The sequence below is a fragment of the Drosophila biarmipes genome, unplaced genomic scaffold (genome assembly GCF_025231255.1).
Source record: "Drosophila biarmipes strain raj3 unplaced genomic scaffold, RU_DBia_V1.1 ptg000022l, whole genome shotgun sequence".
Taxonomy (NCBI): Eukaryota; Metazoa; Arthropoda; class Insecta; order Diptera; family Drosophilidae; genus Drosophila; species Drosophila biarmipes.
The window spans coordinates 918,127-936,371 of NW_026114539.1; the positions used below are offsets into that span (position 1 = coordinate 918,127).

General features: G+C 36.8%; 1 protein-coding gene across 1 annotated transcript in view; it reads left to right on the plus strand.

Annotated features, from left to right (window-relative positions):
* The window catches only part of LOC108029318 (unconventional myosin-VIIa), a 792,260-nt gene that overhangs the window by 733,148 nt on the left and 40,867 nt on the right, over positions 1-18,245 (plus strand). The window contains exon 13 of the mRNA XM_050890354.1: positions 3,201-3,827. Within this exon, the coding sequence (XP_050746311.1) occupies positions 3,201-3,827 (627 nt within the window). The remainder of the gene's footprint in view (positions 1-3,200; positions 3,828-18,245) is intronic.

The window sequence follows — 18,245 nt, forward strand, 5'->3', positions numbered from 1 at the left end:
CGCTTTTTTATTTTCTAAGCAAGAGGATAGTTAATATACGATGATCCTCTTAAAGGTGAATATTGATTAATATTCATTTCGAATTGAAAAAGATGAATGAATTCCTCCATCCTCACCAAAATTTTATCCATGTGCTCTTTGTATAAAGTTTCTATATTGGAGTAGGCGCTGATTATTGTCATTTTACTTTGAAATGACTTTATTTCTTCGCATTCCTCTTCTTCCTTCAAGAGGGCGTATGCATAACTCTCCAACAATGGATACAAGTGAGGGAGAAAAGCTTCTCCTGCTTCCTACATAAATCGTGTTGGATAAATCACATCATTGTTGGTATTTTCATATAGATACTGAATAATCCTTCCTTGGAGTCCAGATCTAATTTTTTTAATTTTTGAATTCACTGACTCGATGACATTTCTTTTATGCTGCTCCGTCCGCAGATGATGACTCCATGAAACGTTACCCGACATTACCCTGTTGCACTTTTCACAATACTTATTCATTTTGATTTGTTTTGTTTTTAAGGTATTTTTTTGTAATCTTATTATTTTTTCATTTCTTCTTTTCTCTTTATTATACTTTACTTTAACTGTAAAGTATTTTATTTTCTATTTTAGTTAGATTACACAAATTGATTTCAGTTTGTTCACACACACACACAACTCAAATTTGGGTATTTCACAAGTTAGTACAACTTTACTTAAACTGTAAAGTGTTTTGATTTCAGAGTTAAGTTTACATAAATCGATTCGACTTGAAACAAAAATTAAGACGAACCGGGTTCGCATGACCATTTTATATGATTGGCACAACTCGGATAGTTTTCTTAAACTGAACTACTTTCCACTTTACTTTTACTTTACTTTTTTGAAAACTTGGAATGTAGCCGTTTTTCTTTCTAATATAAACGTGTGAGAAAAATTTTTGAATAAGTATTTGACTAAATAAACGATCTCATTTGTGTATATTCTGTTAGAAAACACCACCACCACCTCCACTATAGAATTGAAACATTTAAGATTACACTTACATAACTTACACTTAATATAAGTTAGAAGCAACATACTTTAGATATTTACGCTCACTCTCCCATCTAGTACTCGCTAATGCTCGCTAAAGAGGGGGACGTTCTCGAACTCACGCTTGTTTCAAACCACATCCCACATCTAATGCGGTCTAATATCCCTCAAACCAACACCTGCTGACCACAAGAATGAAGAAATAGTTTGAGGGGAATTAAAACTAATTTAACATTTAAGACACGCTTGTTTTACACCTTCTCCCCCATCTAATGTTCACACTTGGCGGAGGTTCTCGAACTATCTTTCCCACCTTATGCTCGCTAAAAATCGGGGGAGGTTCTCGAACACCTCGAGCAAACGCTTGTTTCACACTACATCCCCCATCTAATGCGGTCTAATATCCCTCAAACCAACATCTACTGACCATAAGACTGAAGACAGGTTACATGAACGAATATCACCCTAATTGAATAGACAGAAAAAGACCACTCTAAACAACCACAAATTGTACGCATGACAAAACACCTCTCACACACACCTTTAGGGTGAGAAAAGACAAGACAAGACAAGACATGAGAAAACACACCACCCTAATTAGGTTATTATATCACCTGTTTGCTACCTAACGGTCAACCCCACCCCCCTCTTCGCATCACTTTTATTACTTAATTATGCTAATTAGGTGTCATTATGACACCTGTGTGCAACCATGCGTGACTAATTAGGGTCACCCCCGCCCACTTTTTTTGACATGATTTATTACCTAGTGAGCCAGGATCCTATTACCTATCTACTGCAGTTATAAGAAATAATCAACTTTAGTAACACCATGTGAAATTTTTAAGGATTGTTTCTCACTTCAGTGATATTAAAAAAAAATTATTTCATTCTTATTCTTAGACCATTTTTTTTTATTTTGAATTTTTACTAAATTGAATTCGAAATACATAAAAATATAACAAAATTATATTGTAAAAAACACTGAAGATATAATTTTTCATATTATTTTGCCACTAATTTTCCGATTGTTTCTATGGCAGCTATATGATATACTCGTCCGATTTCGATAAAATTACATTTGAAATTCAGAACTAATTAAAAAATGTTATATTCAAGCTTAGAACGGACGGACAGAAGGACAGACGGACATGGCTAGATCGAGTCGTCTAGTGACGCTGATCAAGTATATATATACTTTCGGAAACGTCTCCTTCGCTGCGTTGCAAGCTTCTGACTAAAATCATTATACCCTTTGAAAGGGTATAGAAACCTAAACAAACAAATAAAATAAAAAATATAAATATATTTGATCATAATCAAATGTATTTTCTTTTTTATTTACAAATTATCAACAGATAATAACACAGGTTCTTATGAGAGTGAAGGAGATTGCTGCAGAGGGCTATTCAGAGGGCTATTCCATTAAATTCGATATCTTGAAAACAAAAAACGGCTTCAACCTATAAAAAAAAACCATTGTAGGTGACGAATAGAGGCATATTGTAAAATAAAGAATTTTTGTTGTGGAGAAATGTTAAGAAATATAAAATAAAATTTTTTTTAAAAGAACTTAAAAGTTTTGTTTATTTTAAAACATTTTGGAGGATTTTATGCAAAAGACTTGAAATCAATCGGATCACTACATAGAGATATAGGCTTGCAAACAGAGGGTACTTTTTGAAAACTATCGTTTTTTTACTTTAAAAAAATCGAAATAAAAAAAAAAATTTTTTTTTCAGCGTCTTGCACAGCTCAAGTTTATTTCAGTAGGGTGCCGCGTCCGCCCTTGCTTCCATAACGCCAAAACCCAAATAGCATAGAAAGATTTTAAAATTATTTTTTTAATTTCACAAGACTTTATTCCACCAATTTTTTTTCGGGCTTCGGTAAAGTGTTCATTCTTGGAAACAAATGCTTTGCTACTTTTATAAGTCTATCTCGGTTGAACTGTCCCTGGTTGAGCAACGGGTATCTCATAGTCGATAACATCGACTATAGCATTCTATCTTGTTTTACTTTAAAAATTTGTCCAATTTTATAACATTACTACCGTCTGACAGCGACATTTGTAAAGGTTAGACAATCTCATATGTAAAGAACAAGTTTTTATCCGGAAGTTTCGGATGCACCTCACTTCCCCTATTACCCAATTTTTTAATTTTGTTTTTCATATTATAGATCGATTTGTGTACGCAGAATGAAGTGAATTTTGAAAGCCTCGAAACGGGAAAGTCGTTTACTATTAAAGGAGCCCCGTCACTTCCAGAGCCAACGGTACCTCCTCCACCACCGCCTACATCTTCAAATATTATAAAAGAGGAATTAAAGCCTGAGCCCATATATGAAGCAATAAACGCAAATAAGTTATCAAACACGAAACGAGTAACAAGTGAAAATGAAAATTGTCCTACACATAAAATAACAAAAGAAAACGTTAAGAAATTACTTACCCCATCTTGCTCCATATTTGTTAAATATCAAATAGATGATGAACGTGAACAAAGACGAAAACAAAGAGTTGAAAAAAAAATCCATGAACTTAACTTTAACGATAATAGACATAAAGATGTCCACAACGATGATTCCTTTTATAATATTCTTGAATTCGCCGAAAACTATTTTAATACTCATGAGCTTTCGAGTGATAATCACCTTATTTCCACACTGGCACGAAAAGGGAGAAATAATTCAGATTTAAGAGGAAAACACGAAATGACCATGTTCTCTAAAACTGACAAAATTCCTACATCTCATATTCACATGTTTGATCCAGAAAATGTCTTACTGTCGTGTAATATGTTTCGAGTAAGTACAATCTTTAATTTTTTTTTTTTGTCAATAAAGAAACTTTAACAAAAAGTGAGAAATTTTAAAATTATTCGCAAATTTAAAATTTCAATATACATTTTTTTAAATTCACTTTCTTAAGGGGTGGGTTCCACTAGGACGCTTAATTATTTCCATATCTTTGCCGCCAATTAGCAAACTTAATTGGAAATTTTGCACGCATAACCACAAGGCAATCATCTAAAGATGATTAGCAATAAGCACCACTGGGATAAAAATGGAATAGTCTTAAAGGAACCAAGGGGCTTTCGGCACTCACTAGGAGACTTCAACTGAGACTACTGGTGTATGCATGATGGTTGCCAGGGGGTGTCGAAGGCTGAGTGAGTGGGACCAGATGGGACAAAGCAGACAGAAGGCTTTGACTGGCAGATCGGATGTCTTTAAAGGTCAGGCCACAAAGCGCGGAGGATGTCCGAGACATCGACGCGCGAAAAGCAACAGCATGATTTACAATTATCTAGAAAACAGAACCGTACATAAAGCATCATATTCCGAATTTTCAGTTGTTATATTTAATCGGGTGGCTACCTATTTATGCCTCTTATTTGTTTTGTCCCCTCTCTGATAAATAGTCAAAAGCAACTAATACGGGAGAGGAAATTATAAGCTTGGTAGTGAGCAACTGAACATGGTAGGTGAGCAACTGAAGAACTGAAATAATTAATTTAACAAGTAGTAGCTTAACTTACTCTGAGAAACCAATTTTTAAGGTTCATTCACACACACTAATCTATTAGTAAACAAACACAAAACACGGGCTATATAATTACAAACGGCTAAGGGCGATCCCAGATGCCGAGGCTAGACTAGGAACCGATGCGAAAGAATCTGTGACTTATAGCTTTGGGGTATTACATGCTGCGGAACCGGGTATCAAAATCTCTAAAATTTCAAATTTTTCTATTTTTATACCCTTGCAGAGGGTATAATAATTTCAGTCAGAAGTTTGCAACGCAGTGAAGAAGGTCGTTTCCGACCCCATAAAGTATATATATTCTTGATCAGCGTCACAAGACGAGTCGATCTAGCCATGTCCGTCTGTCCGTCCGTTTCTACGCAAACTAGTCTCTAAGTTTTAAAGCTATAGGGATGAAACTTTCCCAAAAGTCTTCTTTCAATTGCAGGTAGTATATAAGTCGGACTACTGTTGAGAACATTAAAATCCGTGCAAACCACCACATACGAGTATTTCAAAAAATCTGCTGGTTTACCCGATTTTTTATATTTTTTATAGGCGCATTGGGAAACCAAGGAGGCCTGTTTAATTTTTTAAAAAACCTATCAGGTACACATTCATTAAAAAACGTATATAACGCTGTACGAGTATAGAATAGTTCAGAGGCACTTTCAATGGCTGTACAATTGTAAAAGTCTGTCCAATTATAATGAGAAACAAAAAAGGAAGTTAACTTCGGCCAGCCGGAGTATACCCTTGCAGTTATAAGAAACACCATGTCAAAATTTTAAGGATTGTTGCTGACTTCAGTGATATTAAAAAAATTATTTTGTTTATACCTTTTTTTTGACATCTATATGTTAGAGTAGCCCGTCCAAGCTTAGAAGTTTATATGTTAATTTTTTCATAGCTGTATGATATAGTCGTCGGATTTTGATAAAAATTTAATTCGAAATTCAGAACTAATTAAAAAATGTTATTTCCCAGTTTAGAAGGTTGTATGTTAAAAAATACCGAAGATATAATTTTTTCATATTATTCAACTAATAATTTTCCGATCGTTGATATGGCAGCTATATGACATAGTCGTTAGATTTTGATAAAATTTAATTCGAAATACAGAACTAATTAAAAAATGTTATTTCCAAGCATAGGAGGTTAAGTGTTGAAAAACACCAAAGATATAATTTTTTTACTTTTTTCCCGGATAGTTCCAATGGGAGCTATAAGATATAGTTGTCCGGCTGGTTCCGACTTATATACTACCTGCAATAGAAAGACTTTTAGGAAAGTTTCAGCCCGATAGCTTTAAAACTGAGTGTTTAGTTTGCGTAGAAATGGACGGACAGACGGACGGACAGACGGACAGACAGACAGACAGACGGACGGACAGACGGACGGACAGACGGACGGAAAGACGGACATGTCTAGATCGACTCGTCTAGTGACGCTGATCAAGAATATATATACTTTTAAACGTCGAAAACGTTTCTTTTACTGCGTTACAAACTTCTGAATGAAATCATTATACCCTCTGCAAAGGTATACAAATTCTACATTGTTTAATAAACTCCCATTCTCCGCTTAAATTGGAGTACAATGTACTTCTGTACAATGCAGTGCCAAACCAATATGGAAATATGTCACCGAGCTAAAGGGGACATACGCGTTAGTAACTTAGAATTAATCCAGAGACCTCAATGTTACTATAACTGGCTCACGGAATGAAAACATTCGCAGAGATTTAAATGTGATTTCTGCTAAAAACGATTTTGAGAATTTAAGATCGAAGTATAAAATCAAGCTATAGTCTTAACCAAATAGGCTTGTGCGATTCCTGACCTGGAACACCAGCAAAGTTACCTCACCACAAAACAACAATAGCTAGTCCCGTATTTTTAAAAATTTTAATTAATGAAGTTTATGTATTAGTATGTATATGTATTTTTTGGCTAGATGATACACTGGGAAAAAGGGATGCAGGCGAAATAACCTCGGCCATTCTCGTCTACAAGTGGGGCGGAGAACTTGTTCCTTTTTCCTAGGGGGGCCTTTTGCCATTATACTTATAGCATATTTGCGTTCTGCGACAAGAGCTGCGAAGGGAACGACTTTGCACATACACTCAGCTGAGGCTGTCTCTTCATCTCCCTACACTAACAAAAAATACCCTCTGAAGGCGTTGAGGATGTGGATCTGCCCTCCCTACCTACGGCCAATTTATTTTCGATATAGCAAAAACCCACATTATAATATAAATCAATATTTTTTAAAACAAGGGAGATAATACAAATTTAAACAAGGTATAATTTATAAAAAAGATAAATGTGAACAGGAATGAATTTTCAAAGACTTATAAAAATTGCTATTAAATCTTATGATTCTGAGTTTGTGACGAAACATTAACGCATTAATGTGGTTTAAAACTTTTAACATAAACGAATTATATAAAAAGCGCGTGCACATTTCCTTTCATTTCTTATCGCACATTCTTTAATTGCACGTTATTTAATTTGCTTTGCTTTGCAGTTATTCGCTCAGTGGGTCACGCCTTGCATGGATACTCAAAGAACATGTTCCACTATCTTAGGTCAAAAATAAAAATGTAGGATACTATTTTTCTGTCGCTCACCCTCGATCGGTACTGTGGAACAAATATTTTATTTTTTTGAATTCGAAATTCTTAAAAATATAAAAAAGTATATTCCCAGTATTATAAGATAATATGTCAAAAAGCCCCAAAGCTATAATTTGTTTCATATTATTTCCCACCAATTCTCTGATCTTTCCTATGACAGCTATATGAAATAGTCGTCCGATTCTGATAAAATTTAATTCAAAATTCAAAACCAAATAAAAAATGTTATTTCCAAGCGTAGGAAGTTATATGTTAAAAAACACCAAAGATATAATATTTTCGTATTATTTAACCACTAATTTTCCGATCGTTCCTATGGCAGCTATATAATATAGTTGTCCGATTTTGATAACATTTAATTCGAAAATCAAAACCATTTAAAAATGTTATTTCCAAGCGTAGGAGGTTATATGTTAAAAACAGCGAAAATAAATTTATTATTTTTATACCCGTGCAGAGGGTATAATGATTTCAGTCAGAAGTTTGCAACGCAGTGAAGGAGACGTTTCCGACTCCATAAAGTATATATACTCTTGATCAGCGTCACAAGACGCTAGTCTTTCAGTTTTAAAGCTTTTGGGGGTAAAACTTTCCCAAACGTCTTCTTTTAATTGCAGGTAGTATATAAGCTATATAATACAGTCGTCTGATTTTGATAAAACTTAATTAAAAAATCAGAACTAAGTAAAAAATGTTATTTCTAAGCTTAGAAGATTATATGTTAAAAAACACAAAAGATATAATTTTTTCAATTTCTTCCCCGATAGTTCCTATGGGCAGTAAAAGATATAGTTGTCCGATCCGGCTGGTTCCGACTTATATACTACCTGCAATAGAAAGAAGACTTTTGGAAAAGCTTCAGCCCGATAGCTTTAAAACTGAGAGACTAGTTTGCGTAGAAACGGACGGACGGACAGACGGCAAAAATTCATAGAATTAATAGGCATAGAAATGTAAACGAAGTAACAATTAATGATAAATTTCGAAAACCTAGAATGGATGAAATTTTAGACACACTCAAATTCAAATGGATCCTGAGTTAATGCTAAGACAGCTTTTTTTAGCAATATGTGATAATTGGAAGTGTAGACGAATGCTATTCAATCATAAAAATTACTACGAATCCTTCTAAAGACTATAAACAACATATTGGGAAAAAATGTTCTCTATGATGATGCCGAAGCCCGTGTAATACCACACAATTCCGTCGTCCTACAGACGTATTAGTTTATCATCGTATCTGTCTAAGTTGTTCGTAAAATGCCTTCTAGGAGCACACAATGTAATCATTATCAATGCTCATAAATTTGACTTTTGTCAAACAAACGAACAAGCTAAAAGAATAAAATCAGAAATACGCACAGCCTTTGAGCATCGGGAATACTGCACCGCAATATGGCTAGATGGCCTCATACACAAAATCAAAACTCACTTGCCCGATTACATTCACAAGGTACTTCAGTCGTATCTCTACAACAGAACCTTTACAGTAAGGTGCAGCACAACAACATCCGAGGACTACATTATCAAACTGAAGTCTCGCAAGGAAGGGCACCATTATTCCTACGAACGAGCGGCTAACAACATCTACGTTCACTGACGACACTGCAATTTCAAGGCAACAACATAGCAAGCAAATCACCTCCTTGTAGTAGAGAGGTGTTTTAAAAATGAAGACAAAAAGTTTACTCTTAACAGACAAACATTCTCCATGGTAATGAATCCACCTTGATAGACGACTATCCTGGAGAAGATACATCGAAAGCAAGACAGTATTAAAAAAAAGCCAGTACCTTGAATGAAGAAAAGATACAAAATGTCCCACAGGAATGGTAATTAAGTAAAATAAAGTTTAAATGTTGATAACCTCAACTATTAAAAGGATGGAAGTATTTTTTCAGAAAATATTTTTTTTACTTACACCTAGCCTATAACGCCGCCCAAAATAGGTTAACTTTTTCAGTTTTCAGTTTTTCGCGGCCTTTTCAGTTTTTGTATGAAAACCCGCAGTATGCGCTCCGTAAAATCGATATTGCGAAAAACCTTTGTCGGGGCCCCTCTTTTTTTGTTTGATATTTTTTTGTAACGAATTAAACTATATTTTCAAATAGTGTCAAACTCTACAACATGTAAAGAACACTAAAAAAATAAAGCTTAAAAAAAATTACATACGAGTATATAAAAAAAAAAATTTGTAATATTTAAAAAAAAAATTCTTTTAAAAACCATAATAATCCTTGGCTGATAAGTGAAAACAGCATTAAGATATCTTTAACCATTCTAAAACATAGATTAATACCTAAGTGCAACTTTTTCGAAAAAACCCAAAAATGTCATGTTGAGACCCCTATAACTTCGGTAAAACTCAAAAAATTGCAAAACCGTTCAAACTAAGATTTTGTTTTGACGTTTTGAACTAGAAAAGCAAAGAAGTTCAGTGAAAATCGGACCTTCGGAAGAGGGGTGGCACGCTTTGCATATTTTGACTCATAGATGAAAGATATTTTGTTCATAATCTTATGTGTAGCGATGCATAAAAAAAGGGAAATTTTGTCTCATGTTTGAAAAAGTTTATTTAAATGATTCATAATAATTAAATTGTGAGACTTTTTTCCAATTTGTATACTTTTATTTATATAAAGTTTTGTGAAATTAAAATGGCTTTGAATGTATTATAATCTACCAAATATGTATAATTTAAAGTTAATTAAATTAATGGCCTAAAATGTGTAAATTTACAATCTAGATTTTACGAAAGTTCCGGAATAAAAAGAAAATGATTGTTTTGATTTTAGGGAGATACAGTATTTATTCGAATCCACTATAATAACAAGAAAGGAAGTTAACTTTGGCAAGCCGAAGTTGGTATAACCTTGCAGTTATGAGAAATAATCAACGTTAGTAACACCGTTTGAAATTGTTGGTAGCCTAAGCAATATTATTTCTGTGACCATTACCTTGTCAGCTATATTTAAGAGTCGTCCGATATTTATTCAATTTAATTCGAAACTGTTTAAAATATCAAAAATTATATTCACAAGTGCGATTTTGATAATATTTAATTCAAAATTCAGAACTTATAAAAAAAAAACACCATTAAATTAAAAATTCTATTATTAATTAATTAAATAATTATGAATTGCTTCAGGTAAATATAACGAAAAACGTAATCAAACCGTTTCGAATGTGCTAGATGATGAGAAATATTTTATACCTTACAAACGGACTTTTTTGACAATAATATTAGCTACAAAATCTTAAATAATTAAGAAAAAACTGAACTTTATGATTAAATGAAAATATTTCAATATTTAATATCAAGAAGGTTGAAATTTGACTTTCATTAAATGGATCCGCAACATATCAGCTTTTTATGAAATATATGTTAAACAACATAATATATACCCATTGTCTAGTATATTTAGACGTCATTGTAATATTTTTAACCTCTTTATATTATAACAGTAAAGGTGGGAATTTGAAAATCGTAAATATACGAATTTCAGTTTTCAGGCAAGATGTTAAACTGGGAAGGGTGCCGCTCGCAATTGATATAAGCAGTTCCGTTTCTCGCTAGTCAGCAATTAGGGTGGTGGTCTTGCCACGCCTCCCAAGGTGCCTATACCCATTATCTTCATAAAAACTTGCGTGCAAAGGACAAGCTGATTTCGGTGTGAGGATCACCACTCAATAATTGTGTATTTTCTCCACTCACCGACATTATCGTAGATCCATCGTTGAAAGCGCTTTCTCGGACGAATCGTGGCTGGAAATCTGAATCCAAAAAAAGCAAGGGAAAGCGCTACTTCTTTTGGAAATTAAACCCTAACCTTAACCTAAACCTTATTTTTTCTTAGTTTGGAGAGAGGTTAGGTTTACAAGACAACAATAACATTCACTTGAATCCGTCTTCTTGCCATTTGCCATTTTTATTCCTTTTTTTTTTGTTTTTTTTTTTGGAATTGGCTTTGGCCACAAAACTGACAAAAAACACTTATTCACTAAAAAAAACTTAAAAACTAAACTCTTCTTCCACCGAACCGCATTTCTCGACGCCAATAATTGCCTCTCCTTTTTCGCACTTGCTTCACGGGGCCTTTAATCTTTGATAATTTTTACGGGGAAATTTCTCGATTAGCGCATGACCGACGCCGATCTCACTTTTAACTCCGGTCCACGCCTTGGACGCTTTTCTGCCGGAAAACTCGACTTTCCTTCTTTCTCGGACTTTTGGGTCGCCGATCGTAAGGCCAAAAAAGAAGATTAAACTTTTTAGGGCTCTAGGCTCTCAAAACTAAAATGTGGAACTCAAGCCCACCTGTTGAGCTTTCACTTTTATGTCTTTTTCTGCGCCAATTAAACCCTCAAAAATGTATAACTTCCGATTGCAGCTCCTGCTGGTCTGCGCCATAGACATTAGATTCCACATTAGATCAGGTGACATAAGCTCTAATCGCCGCAATGACCGATCGATTAATCCCCTCTGATGCGTTTGACTGGGGCAAATGAGCCGCGGTCAAGGTGTGAGAAATAGAATATTCCTTCAGCAATTTCTGAAAAATCTCAGCCCTACTCTTTGATCCGTTGTCGGACACAATCGTTTCTGGTACGCCAAAAATATGAAACAGATCTTGCTGCAGATATTTGATTACCACCTCAGCCGTGAACTTCTTAACCGCCTTCAAAAATACAAACTTGGAGTGATGGTCTAGTACTATGAATGTTTCGAGACCGAGGATATGGACTGAGAAAATCTTTATAAAGACGCTGGAAAAATCGCTCAGATACAGGCTACACCCATTGGTGGTCGTTGTATTTTATTTGGTGCTTTGGTGGACTTGCAAATCTCATAAGATTGCGTATACGACTTTACGTCGTTTACCAACCCCGGCCAATAATAATATCGGCGAACCCTTTCCAAAGTCTTATGAATGCCTCCGTGAGAAGCAAGAGCTTCATCATGATTCTTTTTCATAACCTCGGCAGCTAGCTCACCTTGAATCCATAACATCCAACTGAAAATATCATGCAGCTGATCTCCAGTTGCATGATCGGATCTACGATAAACGAGTCCATCTAGAACTTTTAGGTCCGGCAACTGATCCCGCATAGTCTAGACTTTTTTTACCAGTTCTAGATACTTGGCCGACTTGAACTCTGGTGCTTGAAGGTCTACTAATATCCCATGTCCCTCCTCTACCGCAGCTACTTCTGCCTCATTGACTCTGGACAAAGCATATGGTACAACATTCGTTTTCACACTCCGATGTTCAATTTTAAAATTAAACGCTTTCAATTTTAAAGCCCAGCGAGCTAAGTGAGAGTGGAGATCCGTCTGACTCACAAGCCATTTGAGTGAAGCGGGGTCAGTAATCGCCGTAAATTCATGCCCTTCTATGTAAGGCCAAAAACGCTTGATGCAACCAATGGCCGCGAGACGCTCCTGTTCAGTAACCAAATAATTCCGAATAATTGGTCTTTGTTTAATTTTTTTTTAATACAAACGCATACTCATACTTATCACGCTCTGTTTTTTGCACCGATACTCCGCCAACTTCAGATTTACTTGTAAGGTCCGCGCTGCGTAACACTGGAGAGGAACATATCTTTTAGTCAACAACGCTTTTCGCACTCAGGAGTCATTTCGAATTTTTTTCTTGGCTTCAACAAATCTGTAAGTGATGAAGATATTGAAGCAAAATTACTAATAAACTTGCGATACTACCCCACCATACCGAAAAAACTGCGAAGGGATCTCATATTCTTAGGAAATGGAAAGTCTGCCATGGCTGAGGTTTTCCGTTCCCTTCCCTTTTCCCTATGCCCGAGATATTTTACTGATCGCATCCAAAATTTACTTTTAGTGTGACTCCAGCTATTTTTATTTCTTTGGCCACCGCACTCAGAACTGTCATGTGAGTTTCAAACGTATCTGAGACGTCTAGATAGACAAAAACTTCATTCCTGAGATCAGGCAAAATAACTTTATCTATTAAACAAGTCATCGTTTGCGACGAGTTGGTCAAACCGAATGGCATCACCCTATAGTGGTACAACGGCTTTCCCGGAATCGTGAAAGCTGTTTTATCCCTAGAACTTGGCTTCAAAGGGATCTGCCAATAAGCATCTTTCAGATCGAGACTGGAAATGTACTTTGCCTTTAGAAGGCGCATTAAAATCTCGTCGACTTGGGGAAAAGGATTAGAATCCTTTTTAGTAACTTTTCGGCTGTCCAAACATAGACAAACTTTTCCGGGCTTTTGTACCAGGACAACCGGCGAAGACCACGCAGAAGTTTTTTGAGCGCCGGCCACACCGGAAAATGACGTTGCTTGATCGGTTTAGCATCGCCAACGTCGATTTCTAGAGAAATAAGGGTGATTTTTTCTAACCCCGAAGAGGCAAACGAAGGAAATGTCCCAATAACTTTACTGAGACTGCATTGTTGACCGTCAGTCAGGCTCTGTGAATCCGAAACCATCTCACATACTTGCATCGAAGATGGCAGAAAATTGAAGATTGCCCAAAACGTAATACCCAAATATAGGTCCTGATTCAATGATGGTATAATGTGGAAGTAGAGATCCTTGCTCACTTCCTTATACTTTACAGGCGTTTGAAGTCTTCCGTCAACTTCTTGCTTTCTGCCATTTACCGTAGTGGCAATTGTTGCAACTCTTTTAAACGGAATCTTACTACGTATCAGTTATTCTGCCAACTTCCCACCAATCACATTAATGGCAGCACCCGTATCTAACAGTCCCACCACTACACTATCTGGGAGCATGACTTCGGCATACGGACGCTGTCATTATTCTTGAATCTTCTAGTATATAAGTTTTCACGTTATTAGTGTTTCTAGATGCCTCTTCTTCTTTCAAGTATGTCCTTGGATATACGACTTGTTGAGCCACCAGATTTGGCCAACTTTCCTTGCTCGGATTAGATGGATATGACTTAGCTGATTTTTTGAATGTTTGAACAGAACGTACTAGTTCAGCTCCTCGTTTGTCGACTTGTCTTTCTCAACACTTGTCTGCTGTCGACCGCTGAAAGTGTTCGCTTTCACGTTTTTTTTTTTTTTGACAATGAGGACAAGTAGGTTGATAACTATTCGCGGCGCTACATCCAAAGCAATAGACTTTGCGCTTCATCCGACATTGCTTGTGTCGATGACCTTCTTTGCGACAATTCCAGCAAATGACCGCCACTGCACTCACTTCGCCATTTATATCACCTTCGGAAAACTCGTCAGTACCATCAGACGTTTTCTAAAAAGCTTTCCCTGCGTCGACATATTTCCCTCAATCGTTCGACGGTTCAGAATTTCATGTCTTATCTCCGGCCTTAAATTCCTCTTTAATATTTCTACCATTTCCGCTTCGGTTAGGGGCATATCCAGATTGTCCATTAATTCCTCTATTGCATGAATAGCCTGTCTGAATACATGCCCACATCTGGTTTTGAAAATTTTTCCTGCGTCTAAGGTAGATTCGCACAAAGGGCACTTTTGTGCTGCATTGCAATCTGCATCTACCATGGCGCTTGCTCAAACGATTAATTGTAAATGCGAAATTAAACATAAAAAAATTCATTCTTACTAAGACAAAACCCAAATCAACTTTAAATAGAGTGCTAACAACTATCCTTAACAATCAAACAAAAATCATCTTACTATTAAATCTTATAGATATTATTAAGTTTCCAATCGGTTATATTACGCTACTCAATTGAACGGTAAGGCCAATGAACTCACTGATGGATCAGATGTTCCACTTACTTCCCACTCTAAAAACTGACCTACCCTCTGTTCGATCGAATCAATTGATCGACTGATCTAACATTTAGATCCTAAATACAATGGGAATAAATATTTCAGTACGACAAGTATCCAGCAAAACACTTGATCAAAAACGACAAATTTTCATAAAATAATTGAATTGAGTTGATTGAAAGAAGAAAATTGAATAGACGAGAGCGCAGAGATATGAATGCAAACACAACAACAGCAACTGCGGCTCGCCGACTGGGGCTAGGCGATTGCGGCTAACCACTTTTGCCTATCATCCAATGTGTGTACACTGCACTGAAAACATTGAAATTTTCCTTTTATTTTCGTGGTCAACACAGATTTCAACATAAAAATAATTGCTGTAATTCCAAAGCGAAGAATTTTTGGCAAAAATAATGTTTTAATTTAGCTATAAGTCTGCATCTTAGCATCATTCGTGGTCAGGCAATACATAAGAAAAAAATTATTGTCTGAAGTTCCTATGCGTTCGATAGAAAAAACTTATGGACTTGGTGTGGATAGAGGGTAATAGTATTTTTCTTCCCCGCTCATGTTTAGATCAAGCCGTCGGACGACCATACGTCCCAGTATTTTGGTCTCTCCGATTCCTGTTTGACTGATCGAACCGAACGAGGTTTGAATGTGGTTTGAGGTCAAAAACGAGATCCAACTCCCTTCGTGATAAAATCAACCACTAAGTTGCTTGATTTTTCCCAAAGTAAGATCTGTTCTGCTAATTCTGGATAAAATGAGTAAATGTAATAGTGAGCTACGTTACCTTACGTTTCCCCGAAGTTGGGCGCCATTTTATAACAGTAATGGTGGGAAGTTGAAAATCATAAATATACGAATTTCAGTTTTCAGGCAAGATGTTTAATTGGGAAGGGTGCCGCACGCAATTGATATAAGCAGTTCCGTTTCTCGCTAGTCAGCAATTAGGGTGGTGGTCTTGCCACGCCTCCCAAGGTGCCTATACCCATTATCTTCATAAAAACTTGCGTGCAAAGGACAAGCTGATTTCGATGTGAGGATCACCACTCATCCTAGTTATATAGAATCACAAAGGGGTTAGAAAGGGATAGAAAAAAAGCTCCTTTGCCTCGGCTCCTGCCTCTGAACTTCCAAAACCTCAGATATTTAAAGGCTTGATTTCCCCTTGATTTGATTGAAAAAGTGATACGTACGCCCTCCATATAGAAAGATTCAACGACGAATCTTAAGTGGGAGGGAGGGGTGCATTTGCATCCGCAAATTACTGGTGTCGCGTGGCCAGAACAACGGCCACGATCGACCTACTGGTAACCGTACCCCGGTAGCTGGCAAAGTGCAACAGCCGGCCGTCGACTCCAAAGATATTGGATACCGAAATATAGTAACCCTAGGCGGGAACACCTAGTTTATCCGCTTCAAACTGGCAGCTAAGTAAAAGCTCTACTAGGGTATAAAAGACCTTAACAATTAGAAAATGGGAGAGAATCCATTCTGGTGACTTGCTGACGGAAGGCTCCAAGGAAAGGCGACCTTTCCAGGGCAGTCGTCCCCGGAGTCCTCTCGTCCAGGATCAGCCACCAGGGTCCAGCAGCCCTTAAGGAGGACACCTATAGCTCAAAAGATTTCATGTGTCGAACCATCGCCGCCATTATAATCAAAGAATGAGGGAATATCAACCGCATGGACGACATTCGACATACTGGGATGCTTGTAGCCGCAGTACTCGAAATCCTCATACGATCAGAGGCTTACTGACCGACAGCATACTTCGAAAAAGTGGTGGTGTAATGTAAATGTGTCCATTGAATCAATCTAAGCTAAAGTGAACTTATGCATAACCAAAGGCAAATAGTCGCATATAATACAACCAAAACACAAGTGAAAATCAAAAACATTAGAAGCATTCAAAAATGCATTGAATAAATATTCGTGCAGTACAAACAGTTTTTTATAGGCTGTTATTAATATTTCAGCGGCGAGTATCAGCCTTGTAGTTCTTCTTGCCATTTGCCATTTTTGTTCCATTTATTTTGTATTTTTTTTGGAATTGGCTTTGGCCACAAAACTGACAAAAAAAAATTATTCACTAAAAAAAACTTAAAAACTAAACTCTTCTTCCACCGAACCGCATTTCTCGACGCCAATAATTGCCTCTCCTTTTTCGCACTTGCTTCACGGGGCCTTTAATCTTTGATAATTTTTACGGGGAAATTTCTCGATTAGCGCATGACCGACGCCGATCTCACTTTTAACTCCGGTCCACGCCTTGGACGCTTTTCTGCCGGAAAACTCGACTTTCCTTCTTTCTCGGACTTTTGGGTCGCCGATCGTAAGGCCAAAAAAGAAGATTAAACTTTTTAGGGCTCTAGGCTCTCAAAACTAAAATGTGGAACTCAAGCCCACCTGTTGAGCTTTCACTTTTATGTCTTTTTCTGCGCCAATTAAACCCTCAAAAATGTATAACTTCCGATTGCAGCTCCTGCTGGTCTGCGCCATAGACATTAGATTCCACATTAGATCAGGTGACATAAGCTCTAATCGCCGCAATGACCGATCGATTAATCCCCTCTGATGCGTTTGACTGGGGCAAATGAGCCGCGGTCAAGGTGTGAGAAATAGAATATTCCTTCAGCAATTTCTGAAAAATCTCAGCCCTACTCTTTGATCCGTTGTCGGACACAATCGTTTCTGGTACGCCAAAAATATGAAACAGATCTTGCTGCAGATATTTGATTACCACCACCGCCTTCAAAAATACAAACTTGGAGTGATGGTCTAGTACTATGAATGTTTCGAGACCGAGGATATGGACTGAGAAAATCTTTATAAAGACGCTGGAAAAATCGCTCAGATACAGGCTACACCCATTGGTGGTCGTTGTATTTTATTTGGTGCTTTGGTGGACTTGCAAATCTCATAAGATTGCGTATACGACTTTACGTCGTTTACCAACCCCGGCCAATAATAATATCGGCGAACCCTTTCCAAAGTCTTATGAATGCCTCCGTGAGAAGCAAGAGCTTCATCATGATTCTTTTTCATAACCTCGGCAGCTAGCTCACCTTGAATCCATAACATCCAACTGAAAATATCATGCAGCTGATCTCCAGTTGCATGATCGGATCTACGATAAACGAGTCCATCTAGAACTTTTAGGTCCGGCAACTGATCCCGCATAGTCTAGACTTTTTTTACCAGTTCTAGATACTTGGCCGACTTGAACTCTGGTGCTTGAAGGTCTACTAATATCCCATGTCCCTCCTCTACCGCAGCTAC